Source organism: Gracilinanus agilis, chromosome 1 (assembly GCF_016433145.1).
Source record: "Gracilinanus agilis isolate LMUSP501 chromosome 1, AgileGrace, whole genome shotgun sequence".
NCBI lineage: Eukaryota > Metazoa > Chordata > Mammalia > Didelphimorphia > Didelphidae > Gracilinanus > Gracilinanus agilis.
In genome coordinates this window covers 150,089,206-150,108,324 of record NC_058130.1, presented here as the reverse complement: position 1 = coordinate 150,108,324, position 19,119 = coordinate 150,089,206, and the positions used below count along the sequence as shown (strand labels likewise).

Sequence of the window (19,119 nt, the reverse complement as noted above, 5' to 3'; positions counted from 1 at the left end):
ACCCTTTATTTTATTGTAATTGTAAATTTATTTATGTTTGTTATAATCCATTGGGGAGACTGGTCTCCCAAAGGATCACAGGGGGGAATGTGGCATTTAAAATTATTGTAAGCCCTGGGAGACTACATCTCCCAGGACTCTTGGCTACAACTTCCCCCGACACCTCCCACTTCCTTTGAGGGAGGTGTCAGAGAAAGTATAAAAGATAAAGTTTGGCACCTTTTTGGGCTCTGCTCTCTCGAGCCTGTAGGCTGGCTGACTCTCTCTGATCCTGGACTCTCTTTACCCTGGAGACCCTTTTCCCCTACCTAACCTTTTCCCCTTTCTAATTTAAATAAAACCTAGCTATTCTAAACCCTAAGTTGCTATTTGATCTTTTCTTTGAGCCCCAAAGGGCTCTAGTCAATTTTCCCCTGCCAGGGCTGGGGACCACTACCTTCCTTTCCCTTCCTCTACCTTCCTCTCTCCTTTCTCCCATCCATCCTTCCTCCTATCTACCTTCCCTTCTCTCCCTCTCAGGACAAAAATATCTTCTTATCTTTCTACCATTCCAACTCCGTTACACTACACCCTCTTCTTGCCCTCCTTATTACCTCTATTCCTTCAACTTCTTCCAGACTATCCTCTCCTTTCAATTCCCTCCCTTCACCTAACTCTGGCTTCACTTATTCCCTCCCTTAGTCTTAACCTAATGACCAGCTACTCTGAAAATTCTCTAGCCACAAATTTAGACTACACTGTCCCTTTGATCTTCTTTGGTTCCCATTTGGCTAATCCTCAACTCTGGTTTACTCTTTTCATTAGATTCCTTGGATCTTGCTGCTGAGTGTCAATAGATAGCATCTCAAAATTGATCCAACTTCATTTGTTATAAATTTATTATAAAATAATATATAACATAAAATAAATTTATTACAAAAGTCAGTCAACAACTATTTGTTAAATACTTACTTTGGGGGCCAAGGACTGTATTAAGAACAGGGGATTCAACAACAAAAAAGGGACAAATACAAGATGCTCACATTATCCTGGGTGAGAAACATATAAACACACTATTTACCCACCAAATACATACAGCCTAAATGGGAGGTAATCTCAGAGAGAAGGCATGACTGACCTGTGAAAGGGGGCATGAGAGATGAAGGGGAACAAGAAAGGCCTTTTGTAGAAGTTGGGATTTAGCAATCTTGAGAAGCTAGGGAAGCTGGGGGAAGTGGAGACAAGTGGGGAGAGCATTCCAAGCATGAGAGACAACCAGAAAAAGGTGCTGAGTTGGGAGGAGTGTCATAATCAAGGAAGAGCAAGGACAATATAATTGGATGGTAGAATAAGTGAGGGGTAGTGGGGGTGGGGGTAGGGTAAACTATAAGAAGACTGGAAAAGAGACTAGCTTTTAAAAAAACTCTTATCTTCTGTCTTAGAACTGATACAAGTATTAGTTCCAAGGCAGAAGAGCCTTGTAAAGACTAGGCAGCTGAGGTTAAGTGAGTTGTCCAGGGTCACACATCTAGGAAGTATATGAAACCAGATTTGAACTTAAGACCTCTTGCTCTAGGCCTGGTTCTCTATCCACTGAACTACCTAGCTTGTCCCCTAAGGGATCAATTTGTTAAAAGTTTTAATAGCCAAAAGGACGATTTCATATTTGATGCTAGAAATAATAGGGAGCCACTGGATTTTATTAAGTAATTGGGGAATGTGGTCAGATATGCTTTAGGAAGATCACTTGGCAGTTGAGAAGGGCTGGACTGGAATGGGAAGAGACTTGATGTAGGGAGACCAAGCAGCAGCTATTGCAGTGGTCCAGGCATGGGTGTGGGGTGATGAAGACCTATATGTACCAGGATGATGGCTCTGTGAGGAGAAAGAAGGGAATGTATATGATTTATTCTGATGGGAGAAACAATAAGGCTTGTTAATAGACTGGATGTATCTGATAAGTCTGAGTGAGAAGCCTAGGATGAAGCCTAGTTCTGAGAGTGGGAAGATAGTGGTGCTCTTGATAAAAATAGGGAAGTCTGGAAGGGGGGAAGGATTTTTTGGAAAAGATACTGAATTCTGTTTTGGACACCTTGATCTTAAGTGGAACTCAGTGCTACTCAGAAATCCTTTTATTTTGTTCTTATCATTTCACAATCTAAATTCTCACAATTGGTCTAAATCTTTTTCAGCCTCTTTTCAAGCCTACAATTTCTCTCTATGCTTTAACACTGAGATCATTTCTCCTTACTGAGATCGAGGTCATCTTTTGTGATATCCTTTGATTTCTCACACTTTAAAACTCCTTAGTACTTTCATTTTTTCCTCTTTCCTCTCTCTAGTTTTAGAGAAAGAAATGGCCCTACATCTTGCCAAGGCAACTCCTTCACTTATGCATCTGGGTTTATCCTCTTCTGCTTCCTCTGGTTCTCTATTGTTACGATTAAAAATAATAAAGACTGGTATAAATATAGAAATTAGTATTTTAATTAAAGCCATGCTGATAGAGATAAAATCATTAGACCATGCGCCTTTAAGAATTCAAAACTTCTGCCTTAGCCATCACCAGAGAGTCTGCTAGCTAAGAGACCAGTTCAAAGTCACTTCCCCCTATTTAAAGCTGTCCCTCACCTTGAATACATAATCCAAAACAGGAAACCTGTTGGACCACGGGAAATGTAGTTTTAAGGTTCCCATGTGTCCATAGAAAATATACGTATACTTATAAATGGCATCTCCCAAATTTCAATTAACACTATCAATCAATTGTTCTTTCTTTCTTGTGTATCTTGAATCTCTCCCTTTCTACTGATTCCTTTTCATCTTATTACAAACATGTTCAGTCCTCCCCAAATTAAAAACACCCTCCACACCCACACCCTTCCTTGACCATTCTATCACACCAAGCTAATAATCTCATCAATGGTTTCTCATACTAATAAAATCTAAAATCTTTAGGCTGTCAATCAAAGTTCTTAACATTTGGCTGTCTTTCTACATTTCCAGTCTTATGACTGTCCTCTACATGCACTGACTTACAGAAAAACTGTAATATTTGCTGTCCATTTTATATACATCCAGACGCTACCTATATTCTCTGTGCTCCTCCTGTATCCTTTGCTTGAGATGTCCTTTACCTACTTAAGATTTTTGAAATACTATCCATCCTTCAAGGCCTGGCTCAAAACGTGATTCTGTTCCTCAAAAAGTGTGTGACCATGGGCAAGCCACTTGAATTCTCTGGGTCACAGCTTCCTCATCTATAAATGAGGAGGCTAGACTAGAAGATCTCTAAGGTTCTTTCCAGCTATAGATCTATGATCCTATGATCTACCATGGAGTCTTCACTGATCATTCAAGTTTCTAGTGCCTTGAAAGCTAACCTCATGGTCCCACTCCCATTAATCACATAAAATCCATTTTCTTCCACAGTCTCCCCAAATAGCCCATGTGAACTGTGCTAGCTCATCTCTAGCACTGTCTACCATCTGCAAAGCTGGAAAGTTCTTGAGGCTCATTATAGGCTGTCAAGAACTGAGGAATTTATCTCATACTTTCTCCCTTTACCATCTTGACTTTCATCATGGTATTTTCAAAAATTGGAGTGCTTCCTTACAACTATGTAATATTTTACCATATGGGGGCTGGTTTACCTTTGCTCCCATCTGGCCTTCTCTAACTGACACTGAATCAGTGCAGTAGATGCATCTAGCTTGGATCTACATTCATGCTCCCCCCAATTGTCTACTCTAGGAATCCGAAACCTGTGGTATGAAATGATAGTCAGTGAAAAGGAACTCTTTGTTGTTAAAAATACACTTAATATTTAAGAGTACCATCTAGATGGGCTTCAAAACCTGATTCTAGTAAAAACCTACTACCAGAATCTGGAACACCTCCAGGCCTTTTGTTTCTCTCCTCTCACTCTCCTTAACCCCTTACATTTTTGATAATTGATCTTTCTGTTCATCTGGCTGTTTTTCCTTCTTGCACATTCTATATTCAATAGTCATTTACTCAAAAAACTATTAGTAGATGCCTAATATCTTATGTCACTGTGTGAGATACTGAAGGGGACATAAAAATAAATAAGTCTAGTGTTTCTGACTTCAAGGAGCTTATCTAAATTTTCTCTCAAGGTTTTATTCTTAACTTTCTTTTGTCTCTCTATACACTTTCTTTCAGTAATCTCATCCATTCCATTGGCTTCAGCTATTATTATTATTATTCAACTCATGTAGATGATTCACATACTTTATTTTAAACTGTGAATTCACTCTCAAGATCTAGCTCTTTATTTCCAGCTATCTGTGGGATACTTGTGCATGCACAACATAGAGGTACTTGAAATTCAACATAAATCTTAGAGGTATACCAAGACACAGAGGAGGGGAGAAAAATAAAGAAATGACTTTTCTACCCAGAGACAGGTAAGTAGAAGAGTGAGTAAGTAGTATAAATTTCTAGTTCTAGATCAGAACTATGTACACACAATTTAAGTGTAAGTGATTGAGGATCCATCCAAAGGGGAATAAATAACAGCAAGAAGAAAGTATTCAAGATGATATAACATAGGAAGAAATAGTGTTTTTTGAAAGCATATGAACTGAGTACAAGAACCCAAGGTATAGGGGGTAGCTAGGAGGCTCAGTGGATTGAAAGCCAGGCCTAGAGATGGGAAGTCCTAGATTAAAATCTGGCCTCAGACCCTTCCTAGCTGTGTGACCCTGGGCAAGTCAGTTGACCCCCATTGCCTAGCCCTTACTACTCTTTCTGCCTTGGAACCAATACAAAGTATGGATTCCAAGATGGAAGATAAGGGTTTTATAATAATAATTTAAAAAAAAGTATACAAGGTGTGTGTGTGTGTAAGAGATTCATAGAATCACATCTATAAGAGCTGACCTTTTCACTAATTCACCTTAATTGCATAACCACTCAAATTCCACTTTCTTCATAAGCCTTTCCAGATCACCTAAGTTACAAACTTTCCTCTCCTCTAGGTCCTTGTTTCTTCTACTTATCACATTCTGACCATTCCTAAGTAGACTTTTGTAAGTCATAGTAGTGGCCTTTAAATATATGAAGGGCAGTCATATGGAAAAGGGATTAGAATTATTTTGTTTGGCTCCAGAGATCAGAACTAGAACAATTAGTACACAGTTAGAGATGAAGATTTTTACTTGAAATAAGGAAAATCAGAACTCTCCAACAATGAAATAGGCAACCTCAAGAAGCAAATGAGAACCCGGGCATTGAAGCCTAGATAATAGATTAGATTTTAAAGGTAGGTAGACCAGGTTCAAATATTAATTGTGAGATGTGCTGTCTTAATTTGTCTCCAGATCTATATCCAAAGCTGGTATAATTTTAGGATCTGACAGAAATTTGTGATCTGCTGGCATAGTTGACAAGAGCCTTGTTTCACTTCCCCACTAGGGTGAAACATTAGAATATGACTTGGAGTCAGAGACAAAGGAAAGAATATGCCTTGATATCATATGCATAGTAAGATTAAAAGGGATGCACACATGTCCTAAAGCCTTAAGTATATTTTTTTGTGACGAAGAAAAGGCTTAAGGAGACAAAGCAACACAGAGGATACACCCTCTTTATACTGTGTAGATACTGTATAATAGAATATCCACTATATGAGGGTGTTTTAAATAAAATGCCACATAAAACTAAGAGGACAAATTAAAAGTCAGAAAATGGGTGTGAAAACAAAGATTCTTCTGGTTAGTCAGTTTTTAGCACAAGTCACACAGGAATTCAGTTTTCTCAAGGCTTTCTATTTGTCACCAGTCTGATTCTAATCATCTGGAATTGCTCAAACACATTATGCAATCATCTATGAAAACAGAATTGGAAATATAGGAAATGAGGCAGTTAAGTAAATGAGGAAAGGGAGATGTCTTAGTAAAAAGAATCTTTATTAATAAAGGCCTTAAAAAAGAGATTCTTAACATAAAAATTAGATGAATTTTTGTTCTAAATACCAATCTAACAACTACATAGCTTCAAAGTTTTCTTTCTCACTTTGGACATAGTCATAAAAGGAAATGGCTCCAGTAGCTGTATAAAAGTTATGAATGTGGTTTTAACCTGTTTCAAACTAGTTTCAGACAAAGGATGATATGCTTTTCTTGTAGATTTCTTTTATCTTTCTACTTGAAATCAGGAGGCCTCAACTAGTGTTTAGTATTTATTAAAAACAGAAAAGTTGTCAAGTATTTTAATTTGTAGGCCAGCACGCTGTCCTGCCAAAAGCCAGCTGCCTTCACTGGTCCTTTCTGGATCTTGGCATCTTTCCATTAGTGTCAGAAGTAGCCTGAAGCACACACTAGTTTGGGGTTGAGGGATAACAACTAAGTGATCTAACTGAGGAAAAGAGGAGATGCACAATGTGAAATGCTGTTAAATTGCATGTATGTAAGAAGATTCTTGAGTCAATTAAAAGCACACAAATAAAAATCTGTATGCAGCTCAAGGACATTAGAAGCTGACAGTAGACATAGGGAATTCCAATTTTGTCACTTATGATGGCTAATAACTGTTCTTTCTTTTCCCCTTTTTCTAATCCAAAACTTTTGAGTGAAAAAAGTTGGCTTTGCTCTGTTGCAATGCTACACTCCTCAAAGAGTATGTTAAGATCCTGCCCTATCTAATAAACTGGTTACAAGTTGGGGTGATGTCTTCTCACAAGCCTAGAAGATGTCTTCAGTAGTAAGTCACACTGATTCTACCTTTTGTAGCATCTCTCACATAAGGTCTCTTCTCTCCTTTGATGCTACTGTGACCACCTACATGAGTGGCCATTCTCTCACAGCTGGACTATTGCAATAACTTTTAGACTGTTCTCTGCCTCAAGCCTCCTCCCACTCTACTTCATCTGATTATGAAGTGTAGGTCTGACTCTGCCACTCCCGTTTATTTCAATAAATTTTAGTGGCTCTCTATTACCTCCAGGATCAAATATAAATCCTATTTGACTTTTAAAACCCTTCCTAACCCCCCTGCCTATCTTTCTAGTCTTCTTATAATTTACACACTTTTTCACACATTATGAGTAATTCTACTCTGTATCAGCTATCCTGCCAGGTTTCAAGATGCCCTTTCCATATTAAGCTCATCTTTTCTAATCTTATCACTATGCTGCTAACTCAAGGCTTGATTAATACCACCTCTCAGTCCTCTGATTGGGCTATGGACATCATACACTTTCCTTCCTCATCTCTGCTGCCTCGTTTCTAAAAATCCTACCTTCTGCAAGAAGGTCCCTCATAAAGCTAGTGCCTTCCCTCTTAGATTATCTCCAATTTATCCTATATATATCTTATTTATACAGTTATTTGCATTTGCCTTTCCCATTAGAAAGTAAGCTTCTTGAGGACAGAGGCTTTTTTTTGCCTTTCTTTGTAATCCCAGTGCTTAGCACAAAGCCTGGCTTATATAGTAGGAATCTAAAGAATGTTTGTTGACTTGACTTAATTTAAAGTGTAGATGCATTTTCTGTTGCTAAGAGTTTTCTTAATTTCCAGTATTTTGGTAATGACAACATAAAGAGTACAGCCTTAACTGTAGAATGTAGTAGAAGATATCTCATAAGAGAAAGAAAATTATCTTTTGATACCGAGTGTGATGTGCAGGGGAGAGGCATTTCCAGGTGAAGTTTCGGTGGTGACTCCTGAGACCAGGATTCCAGGCTGACTGTTGTAAAACTCCCAACGCTTCAACTGAAGCTGCTGCAACCAGTACATCATGGTTTGTTTGTTGACAGCCTAAGAAGTCACAAAAATTAGATTAAACATTTGATTCCTGTAGAGCAAGTTAGTTCTTGTTACTTCTACATTCTTTAAAAGAGAGAGTAAGAAAGGAAGACATAGTAACTACCTCTTCTTAGAATAAATTGAATTCCAACAGAAAATCATTGTTGGAATTGGAAGGGATCTCAAAGATCAGCTAATCCAATCCCTTTCTTTTAAAGACAGGAAACTGAGGCCCAGAAAGTTGTGACTTGTCCAAAATCACACAAGTATGAAATGGTGTGTTTCTTTCTGCTTAGTTTGGTTCCAGTCGATTTAGGAATTTCCAAAACTAATTATTTTATGTTTTAAAAGGGTAGGGAGATACACAGAATATGCAGGAATGGAAAAGTTTCTCTTTGACACAATTTAAGAATCAGACATAAACATGACTTTGATATCATATCTTTTTTGGCAGGTAATTCTTATAAAATCTAGTGGCTAAGTGATGCTTTATTTTATTGGTTTAAGATATGTAGTTCTGAAATGTTACATACTCTGAAGGAGTTACAAGGAGGGGACAAAATCCCAGCAATGTAATGGTAGTATAATAAATGCTTATTCCCTCCCCTATATCCTGATCAATTATAAGTCACGCTGCAGGGTAGACACACTGTTGGTAGTAGAAAGAACAAAATGAAAATGACATTCTACTGGAAGGAGACAACATTTTCATAAACAATTATCATATAATGAAAACTGAAGAAAGCATTAATAATTTTCTTTGGGAGGAGGTTGGGAATGGGGAGGAATTAGTGAAGGTTTCACGGAAGAGATGGCACCTAACTTTAACCTAGAAAGAAGATAATGCTCCTCAGAGGCAGAGATGAGGACGGAGGGCATGGGGGCTGGTTTATGTTAGTGAACAAATGAGGTGAAGGATAGGATCATTGGTCTAGAGCTGGGAGTTTGGGGGCAAATTTTACAGAGGAAGAAACTGAGGCTGAGAGAAATTAAGAGTCCAAGGTCATACAAGGAGAAAACTTCTGAGATAAGACTTGAGCTCATGTTCTCTATTTTTAGTTATAGTACTCTTTCCACTATGCCAGTTTGAATGGAATACAAGAATTTATGAAGGGAAATAGCATGAAACAAGGCTGGAAAAGAAAATAAGTCATAATGGGGAGGGCCTTAAATGCCAGGCTAAAGATTTTGTATTTTATCCTATAGGCAATGGAAAATCACTAAAGGTTTTTGAGATACAAAAAAATGACAAAAGATATTCCCTGTTCTAGACAGGAGATCTCTGTCTAAATTGGGATATATCATGAAAAAAAGTATGCACAAACAAGAAATATATAGGGAAGGTTGATGATAATATAAGAAAAACATTAGCAGCAAACTTCAACCAGCATTCTAGAGGTTAAGCCAATGGAGCTCCAGCTTTGGGATGTACTAAATTGTGCTTTGCTTTGCCCCATAGGCTTTTTAGCAGGAAAGTACCTATTCTATATGAGACAAAATGCAAGAAGACAGAAAAGAACCAATCTCAGACTGGCAAGATGATAAAACCTCTGTCTCTTAACTCCACAAGGTCTCATTTTTAATTAGGAAAGAGAAATGAACTTCCCACTCTCTAATGAACAGACCTTCTAAAAATGTAAAGATTTACCCACACGCAAGATTTTTGTCACCAGTAAATAAACGGTTATTAATTGCCTACTAAGGGCCAAAGCAAATCTATATAGGCTGGGTATACAAAGGAAATTGTAAAAGATAGCCTCAGTTCCCAAGGAGCTCAGTCTAATAGAAGAAGACAACATGCAACAACCATGTACACAGCAGGTGCTTAATACATGTTTACTGATTGAGGTACAAACAAGCAATATACAGGATATACTATAAGTAAAGAATAGGCGGAAGGCACTAAAATTAAGGGAGTTTAGGATGGGCTTTCAGTAAGTAGGGATGGTATTTTACTTTAGACTTGAAGGCAAACAATAGTAATTACATTTACCTTTAGGGTAATAACTCGACTAGGAGTTTTGATCTCAAAAGTCCCCTCCTCTGCTTCCACTTTGCAATCAAAGGTAACACAGGAAAGGTCTATACTCCCCAGGGGATTAACATCCTGAGCTGTCCTGGAGTAATGCAAGTGGCACTTTCTCTCATCATAGAAAAACCAGCGTGATTTCCAGCCTTTGATGGGCCCCTTGCCTCCGAATTTAAGCAAATATCCGCAAAGCTTGGTAGCCCCATCCTTGGCTTCTTTGCCAGACTTAGACAGCGCAGCCTCCGGGTCCTCCAGAGTCCCCGCACCTTTCTCGGCCGCGGAACAGGGGTCATACTCGCTCACAGGCTCGAGGGGAGCCTCATCTGGGGTTGGCCACCCAGACTCCCTTGGAGTTTCCATCTCAAGAGTTAATGCAGGAGGGGGCGCGGCCTCCGCTCCCGGGGCAGGGGGAAGCCGAGGGCCGCCGGGAGAGCCAGGCTTCATTCACTGCCGGCCGCCGGGGTGCGTGGCGGTGTGCACGCGGGGCTTCCTCCGATACTGGGCGGTCAAAGTGCTCCGAGTGTACCCCACCGTTCTGGGCTGTAGCTGAAGTCGACTGGGCCCAGAGCGGAGCGGGGCAAGCGAGAGACGTCTCGGACACGCTGGTCCAACAAGAAGACCAATAGCTACCTCAATCATAACCAGAAGCTCACTGGCACTAGGTGCTTCACCGACCGACCCTCCCCCCTGCAGGCTCCGCCTTTAACCTGCCTAGCCCCGCCCCACCCCTCCCAGTCCTGAAGTGCGCCTGGCCACGCCTTCTTCCGCCCGGCCAACACGCCATCTTTGCAGCTGGCAAGTGGTTCACCAGGAACGGACTCAAAATAGAGATATGAGATTAAAGCTTCCAAGCACCTCTAGGGGCAGTAATTACCAATGCTATTTCCCCTCCCACTCTGGATTAAATTCTCCAGATCTTGCTGACCGGAGAGTAAAATGTAGATTAGGAAGATTGTCCCATACCCCGCCCCGTCTCCAAGGCCAAAGCTTCCTGGGTGGGGAACATTCCGGAGCCCACGTGGTCACCTGTGGCTCTTACCCTTGTGATTGACCTGGGGAATGAGATACTTTCAATCCGGTCGGGTGCGGCAGGTTCTCGAAGAGGAGAGCCCTGCCTGGTCAGGGAAGTGTCGTAATCTTGGCCATAGTCCCAGATTTTGAGAAACCACTGTTCCATTTCCCAAATTTTGCGGTTTCAGAAAAAGGGGAGAGGGATTAATTCAGCCTGCATCCACGGATCACCTAGAAAACATCCCTGACAAGGGGTTATTCAGGTTCTGAAAACTCATCGAGGGGTGGACTATTCACCCCTTCCAGAAGATCTCCTCTCGCTTTTGGATGGATCTGATATGAAGTTTTTCTTTGCACAGATAAAACATTTAACATTTTGCTCTATCTGGCACAATGCTAAAGTTAGGAATGAAAAAAAAAAAGTCCTTGCCTTCAAGGAGTTTGCTTTGGCTTGGAGACAGTACATCATAGGGAGCAGAAAAATGAAATCAGCCTGAAATCTGTTTCTTCGCAATTTAGTGGCTTGGCTCCAAATTCTTCCCCCTGTGGCATAGGTAAACAATCCTCTCCCCGATGATTTGAAGGAAGCTCTCAAGCTAATTCAACCTTTTCCCCAGGGTTAATGGTTCTTGGTTCTTTGTCTGATACAGTTTCCAGCCCCTCATTATCCTAGTTCTGTCCCTTTAGGATGTGTTTGCTCTATCTTGTCAATGTTCTTGCTAAAATGTGGACCTCCCTAGAATTGACAACAGTGCTCTAAATGTAGTTTGATATAGCCAATCACCTCCCATCTTCTGGACATTGCTTCTTAAAGCAGTCAAGGCATTTTGTTTACAAAACCACAGGGCTTATATCTTGTGTGAGGACCAGCCTACTTAGATTTGGAAGGCTTTTTCTCAAGATTATAGTAGTAGAAAGTTTTTAACTTTTGGAATCAAGAAAATCTAGGTTCAAATCCTTTTTCTGACATTAGTGGTGTATTTAACTATATGCAGTTCACCTACCCTCTCCACCTTAGGTTCCTTTTCTGTAAAATGAGTCCCCACCTACCTAATGGAGAGTGACATTTCAACAATGGATTTTTAGGATACTCAAACAAAATAACATGTACTTTATATGCTAAAGCACTTTGTAAATGATAGCTGCTATTATTATCTCCCTGGATTCATATTCATATCCCCTGAGATTCAAGTTGACTGTTGGTGTTAAATTTTTTGATAACAGCAACTCTTGCAATGTTCTTTTAGTTGGAGGAATCTTCAAATATTGAAATGTCACAGTTTTCTTATTGTCTTTGCAGTCCATTAACCCCCTACACAAACATTTTGTGTGACCATTACCTTTCTAGATGACTTTAATAACTTCCTATTTACAAGCAGACTCTTTCTATCCCAAATCATTCACACGGCTTTTAGACTAATTTTCCTAATAGATCTGACCATGTCACTCATTGCCCTGCTCAGTATTTTTCAATGATTCCTCAGTACTTAAGGGATAAAGTTTAAACTTCTTAGTCTGGAATTCCAAGGCCTTTATTAATCTGATTTCAACCTATGTTTCCAGTTTTATCCCATTTCATTTCAACTCAAAGTATAGATCAATGGTTCCCAAACTTTTTTGGCCTGCTGCCCCCTTTCCAGAAAAAAAAATGTTACTTAGCCCCCTGGAAATTAATTTTTTAAAATTTTAATAGCAATTAATAGGAAAGATAAATGCACCTGTGGCCATCACCACCCTCCTGGATTGCTGCAGCACCCACCAGGGATATAGATTATCTGTAGGGTCCTATACTAGGTTTTAGAGATGAAAAAGAAGAAAAATGACATGTTCCCTGCTTTCTAGGGGATTTACTATTTAATAGAAAGATTAGACCTATAATAATATTAACATATAATATTTCACAGTACTACTTTTTACCTACCCTAGAATCCAGCGAAGTTGCATAGTTACTATTTCCTTAGTTCCAGAACATGCTCAGACCTGGAGTCTAGTACTTGTTCTTCCACTAACTATGTGTGATACAGGATTAGTCATTTTCCTTTTCAGATTTTGTTTCTGCTGGGGGGTGGGGGAAGCTCTACTCTTTAAGGTTCCTTCTAGCTCTAAAAATTATATTTAAATTCCCAAAACTTCTTTTCTGTATCTTAACCCTGCAACTTGATAGTATGTTCCTTGAATGTAAGTATTTCTTTTATACTTTGTATCCCCACGACACTCAGAACAATATTTTGCACCCGATACAAGGCCAAATTAAAAAAATGCTTGATTTGATCATTACAGAAATAGATAGATTAGTCATTTACATATTTTAAGTTTTTCTTTTTTGTGAAATCAAATTGTAATTTCTTCAAGGAGAGAAATACAGTTTCATATTTCTTTATCCCCCAATGTCAGGCATAATAGTTTAACAACAAAACAAATTTTTTTTGAATAACTGAATCAATGACTTAGTTGAAACAAGCATTTTTATAGTATCTTTTGTTGTCACCTTGTGGACACAGCCAGAAGTGTATTGGTTGTTCATCCAATCAATCAAGCTTTCTTAAGCTTCTACTGTGTGCCAGGCATTTAGAATAAAGGAAGGAAGCAAACACTTATTTTTTACATTTTATTTTACCTCTCCCCCTCGCAATTACATGTAAAAACCATTTACAACATTTTAAAAGAAATTTTGAATCTTGAATTCTCTCCTGCCTCTCCCTAATCCTCCCTTATCCCTTCACTGAGATGGTAAGCAATCTGATATAGATTTTATATGTGCATTATAGAAAACATTTTTCATATTAATCCTTTTGTGGAAGGGAACTCAAACAAAAAATAAAGTTTGCTTTGGTCTGGATTCAGACTCCATCAGTTCTTTTTCTGGAAGCAGATGACATTTTTTTTTAATCATGAGTCATTTGGGATTGTTTTAGATGATTATTTTGCTGAGAATAGCTATGTAATTAAAAATTGTTCATTGTACAATATTGCTTGTACAATGTTCTCCTGGTTCTGCTTACTTTACTCTGTTCCAGTTTGTCTAAGTCTGTTCAGGTTTTTCTAAGCTTCTCTTGTCCTCATTTCTTATGGCATAATAGTATTCCATTATAATCACATTTTAACTTACTCAGCCATTCCCTATTTTATGGGTATCTCTTTACTTTCCAACTATTTGTACCTGCAAATATAAGAGCTGCTTTAAATATTGTACATATAAGTCCATCCTCTTCTTTTAAAAAAATCTCTTTGGGGTACAAACCTAGTAATGGTATTTCTGGGTCAAAGGGCATGTACTGTTTAATAGCCTTTTGGACAGAGGTCCAAATTTCCCTCCAGAATGGTTGAATCACTTCACAACTACCCCAGCATTGCATTTGGATCTCAGTTTTCCCACATCTCCTCCAAATTTTGTCATTTTCCTTTTCTGTCATAATAGCCAATTTAATAGTTGTGGAGTGGTACTTCAGAGTTGTTTTAATTTGCATTTCTCTAATTAATAGTGGTTTAGAGCATTTCTCCTCATGACTATAGAGAGCTTTAATTACTTTGAGAATTACCTGTTTATATTCTTTGGCCATTTATCAATTGGGGAATGACATGGACATATTCTTATACATTTGATTCATTTCTTTGTGAATTAGAGAAATGAGACTTTTATTAGACTTGTAAAAATTTTTTTCACCATTATTATTACATTCCATCCTACTCCCCCCCTCATTTATCCTTTTTTCTCTCCTTTAATTCTGTCCATAATGTCCCCCAATTTTCCCTATTTTCTGTCAGCAACCCTGTTCTCCACTTCTCTTATCCCTTTTCTATCCTACTTTCCTATAGGGTAAGATAAAATTTCTATATCCAATTGAATGTGTATGTCCTTCCCACTTTGAGCTAATTTTAACAAGAGTAAGGTGTAAATGTTCCTCTCCCTATATCCCCCATAATTCCCTCTACTGTAAAAGTTCTTTCAAGGTTCTTTTATATGAAATAATTTACCCCATTCCATTTCTTCCTTTCCCCTTCTCCCAAAGCATTCCTCTTTCTTATTTTTTTTTAGATATCTTCCTATCATATTCAATGTACATCTTTCCCCTCTGACTATGTATGCTTTGTCTAACTGACCTAATAATGATAAAGTTCTTAGAAATAAGAATCATCTTCCCATGTAGTTATATAAATAATTTATTCTTATTGAATGTCTATTGATTTCTCTTTCCTGCTTACTTTTTTATCCTTTGCTTGAGTTTTGTATTGGAGGGTCAAATTTTTCATTTAGCTCTGGTCTTTACCTCAGGAATTGTTGAGTCCTTTATTTCATTGAGTAGCTATTTTTCCCCTAAAGGATTATGATGAGTTTTGCTGGGTAAGTTATTCTTAGTTGCATCCTAGCTCCTTTGCCTTCTGAATGATCGTATTTCAGGCCCTCCAATCTTTAATGTAGAAGCTGCTAAATCTTGGGTTATTCTGACTGTGATATTTGAATTATTTTTGGATGCTTGCAATATTTTCTCCTTGAAATGGGAGTTATGGAATTGGCTATAATATTATTGGGAGTTATGCTTTTGGTGTCTCTTTCAGGAGGTGATTGGTGGATTCACACAATTTCTATTTTATTCTCTGGTTCTATAATATCAGGGCAGTTTTCCTTGACAATTTCTTGAAATATGATGTCTTATCCCTTTTTTTTTTTATCATGACTTGGAGGTAGTATAACACATTTTAGATTATCTTTCCTATTTTTATTTTCCAGGTCAGTTGTTTTTCTATGAGATATTTCACATTTTTCTACTTTTTTCATTATTTTGACTTTGTTTGATTGTTTCTTGAATTCTCATGCAGTCTTTAACTTTCATTAACTTAAATTTATTTTCTTGAGTCAACTTTTGTTCTTCTTTTTCTAATTGGCCAGTTCTACTTTTTGAAGTGTTCTTTTCCTCAGTAAATTTTATTTCTCTTTTTCCAGATGGTTAATTCTATTTTTTAGGAAGTTCTTCTCTTCAGTACATTTTTGTACATCCTTTTCCATTTGGCCAGTTCTATTTTTTAAAAAGTTATCTTCAGTGGATTTTTGTGCTTCTTTTACCAATTAGCCTACTTTGCTTTTTTAAAGTATTATTTTCTTTACTATTTTTTGTGCTTCTTTTACCAAAATGTTGACTCTTTCAATATTTTTTTGTATCTTTTATTTCTTTCCTCATTTTTTCTCTCATTTAATTTTAAATATATTTTTTGAGTTCTCCCACTACTACTTTTTAGTCCCCCTTTTTGCTGCAAGCTCTGATGTATACTAGTCCTCCTTACCCTGAGACTGGGACTCAGGACTGTGACCTGGATCTCGGTATGCGTAATGGGATAAGAATTTTTCACCTAGAGCCATTGAAGGGATCCCCCTGTATTTTCCTTCTGAGCAATTGTCCAAAGAATCTTTATCATCTGTGACTGAGAGCTCTGGAAGCCTTTGCTGCTGATTCAGGTACCTCTACAGCCTGTTGCCATTCTGGTGTCTGCTTTGGTGTGCTGCTTTATGCTTCACTTCCATCTTGGTACAATAGATTTTTGTGCTAGTATTATAAGTTGTTTTGTAATGAAAAATTATTTTATCCCATCTTTTTTATGGAATAAGCTGCTTTAGAATTCATTTTGAGGTTTTAGATCATAGTTGTTTGGAGGGTAATTTGGTGAAACAAACATTTATTAAGCACTTATATGTCAGTGTCTGTACAAAGTACTGGGGATACAAGTAAAAAGAAAGATAGTTTTCTACCCTCAAAGAGCTTATATTTAATGAGAGACACTCTGTATAGTAACATTATTTTGCAACCCAGAAGGGGACAGGGGCAATAAATGAATGAAGAGAGACCAGCTTGGATCTCTTCACAAAATGGAAGCTTCAGGAAGAACTCATGAGTGGGAGAAGGGGAACACGCCTTACCAAAGGATATTCTATGGTGAGCAGGCAACAGGGGTGGTAGGATGATCCAGGGGGGAGGAGAATCAAGGCACTGAGAAAAGTTCCAATATAGGAAAGCAGTAGAGGCTTGATTTGGAGGTCCAAAAGGTCAGAAAAAGGCATGATAGGGGAATGAAGGCAGGTTGTCCTGTAAGGTCTGGAAATATAAAGACAAAAAATTAAATGGTTTCTTCTTTCAACGAGCTTCCATTCTAATAAAATTCATTCTACTTAATATATATGCATATATATATTTAAATAAAATTTTATTTCATAATATTTTTTAAATAAATATCTTAGAATATATCTTATTGGGATCCTGAAGGGACCTCATTCTTTGTGTAAAAACATTTTCTTTTCCCAATCTCACTCTAAATCCACAATTCTTTGGCAGGAGCATTTAATCTCAGCAAAAATGGTTGCAGTATAATAGCCCAATATTATGTTGATGTAACCACATGCCTATATAGATGCACTATCTCCTGCTTCTACTTTAGGAGCTGTCACTATAAAAGAGAGGAGTACATGAAATGAAATATTTTAAAAGGTTAAATATTGAAAACCTACAATAAGAATAACCTCCCTATCAAAATTGAATATAATAGTATAAGGGAAAAAATGGATTTTAAGTGAAATAGAGGATTTTCAATTATTCCTTATGAAGAAATTGGATCTTAAAAAGAACTTTTGAATAAAAATATATTAGTGAAGAGAGAAATTAAAAGGTAAATACTGATGGAGAATCAGAAGGGACTCATAAGGATAAATTCCACCAATAAGGGGAAAGACTATCAGAATCCTAATGGCAGAAGTCATAGAAATAGTCAATTGAGAAAGAAGACCTATAAATGTGTAAATGGAATTAGCTCATCCTCATTCATTGTTAAACTCTAGCCATCAGAGATAATGTCATCCCACTTCCCTGAGTGGGGAGGGGAGATTAGTTAGTGACAATAAGTAAGGAATCAAGAACAAGGGACTGCCCTTTGGGCAGTCCAAAACAGTGTTGAGGCTGCCATTTGTCCACTTGAATTAGAGGTGGACCCCCAGGAAGTGATGAAAGATGCTATCTTTTAAATATGATGGTAACTTCCTGTGGAGGCAGTTCACGCTTTGAATTTGGTATTGAAGGACCTCTGCTGGGCCCTCAGACAGCTTCCCTCTGAATTGTCACGTGGGTAAGTTAGGCTGACTCCCTTTCACCTACCTTGGCATTTCTAGAGATTCTACCCTCAAGGAGGCTTCTTTGCCTCTCTAATTGTCAAAGGCCTCGTGGCTTGTAGTCTAGTTTAATTAACCTCTAAATCCTCATCCGGTGGGACCCCTAATCCAGGCCAGAGTTTCTCTCTCTCTAATTCTCTACCTTCAACCTTGCTAATTGTAAATAAACTTCTATAAAAGCCATCCTGACTTGGGTCTATTTTTAATTATGGAATCAAGCTAATTTGATTGATTCCTGGCAACCATACCTTAATTAAATATCTAAATTCCCTCTTACACAAATAAGTTTATTATGTTTTGAAGATGGAAGAATGAAAGAAAAGGAAGACTGCTAAGAGGAGACATTAGAAGAAAATGGGAAGAAAAATGGTGGAATTGTTAACATACTTAATTAGGATGTACAAGTTGAACTATATCCAAATATGAAAAGAGTGGGGGCATGGGCAAGGCTTGAACTTCACTTTTGTCTAAACTGTTCAAAAGATGGCAGAATACTTACACAGTTTTGTATATGACTACATTCAACAAAACAAGGCAATAGATAGGACAAAAAGAAAGGAAAAGGAGAATAAGAAATTGGGTAGATTCAAGGAAGAATTAGCCACAAATTTAAAACACAACAACTATAAGCTTGGAGAGGAGATAGTGAGGAGAAGGTGAAAAAAACAAAAAAACAAATCAAAAGGTAACAACTTGTGATAAACAGAGCCAGGAGTATAGAGAAGAAAAATATGAGTACAATGGAGGGAAATAAACAATTATCTTTCATAACTGTGAATATGAACGAGATTAACTCACATAAAACAGAGAGACTAGCAAATAGGTTAGAAAGTAAAATCCAATAACATATTGATTTCAAAAATACTTAATATATAAGCCTCAGTTTAACACAAATGACAATTATGATTTTAGACAAGGGAACAAAATAGATTTAATTAAAAGAGATTAAAGAGGAAATATATTTTGCTGAAAGGTAATATTGACAATGAATTTATTTAAATACTTAACACATATTCACCAAATGATGAGGTAGGAAATTAAGGAAACTAAATACCTGAATTGAAGTTTTATAAAAATTAGATATGATAGACCTCTGGTGATTACTGGATAAAAAGAGAAAGGAGGCACATTTTTCTTCACTGTACGTGGTACCTAAAATTAATCATGTCTTAGGACATAAA

The 19,119-nt window shown here is 37.6% G+C and overlaps 1 protein-coding gene across 1 annotated transcript in view; it reads right to left on the bottom strand.

Moving 5' to 3' along the window:
• TBC1D2 (TBC1 domain family member 2) overlaps positions 1-10,270 on the bottom strand; it is a 65,667-nt gene extending 55,397 nt beyond the window's left edge. The window contains exons 1-2 of the mRNA XM_044657215.1: positions 9,742-10,270; positions 7,613-7,760 (exon numbers count right to left, since the gene is read on the bottom strand). Of these exons, the coding sequence (XP_044513150.1) occupies positions 7,613-7,760; positions 9,742-10,221 (628 nt within the window). The 5' untranslated portion in view covers positions 10,222-10,270. The remainder of the gene's footprint in view (positions 1-7,612; positions 7,761-9,741) is intronic.
• Between the last annotated feature and the right edge of the window lie 8,849 nt (positions 10,271-19,119).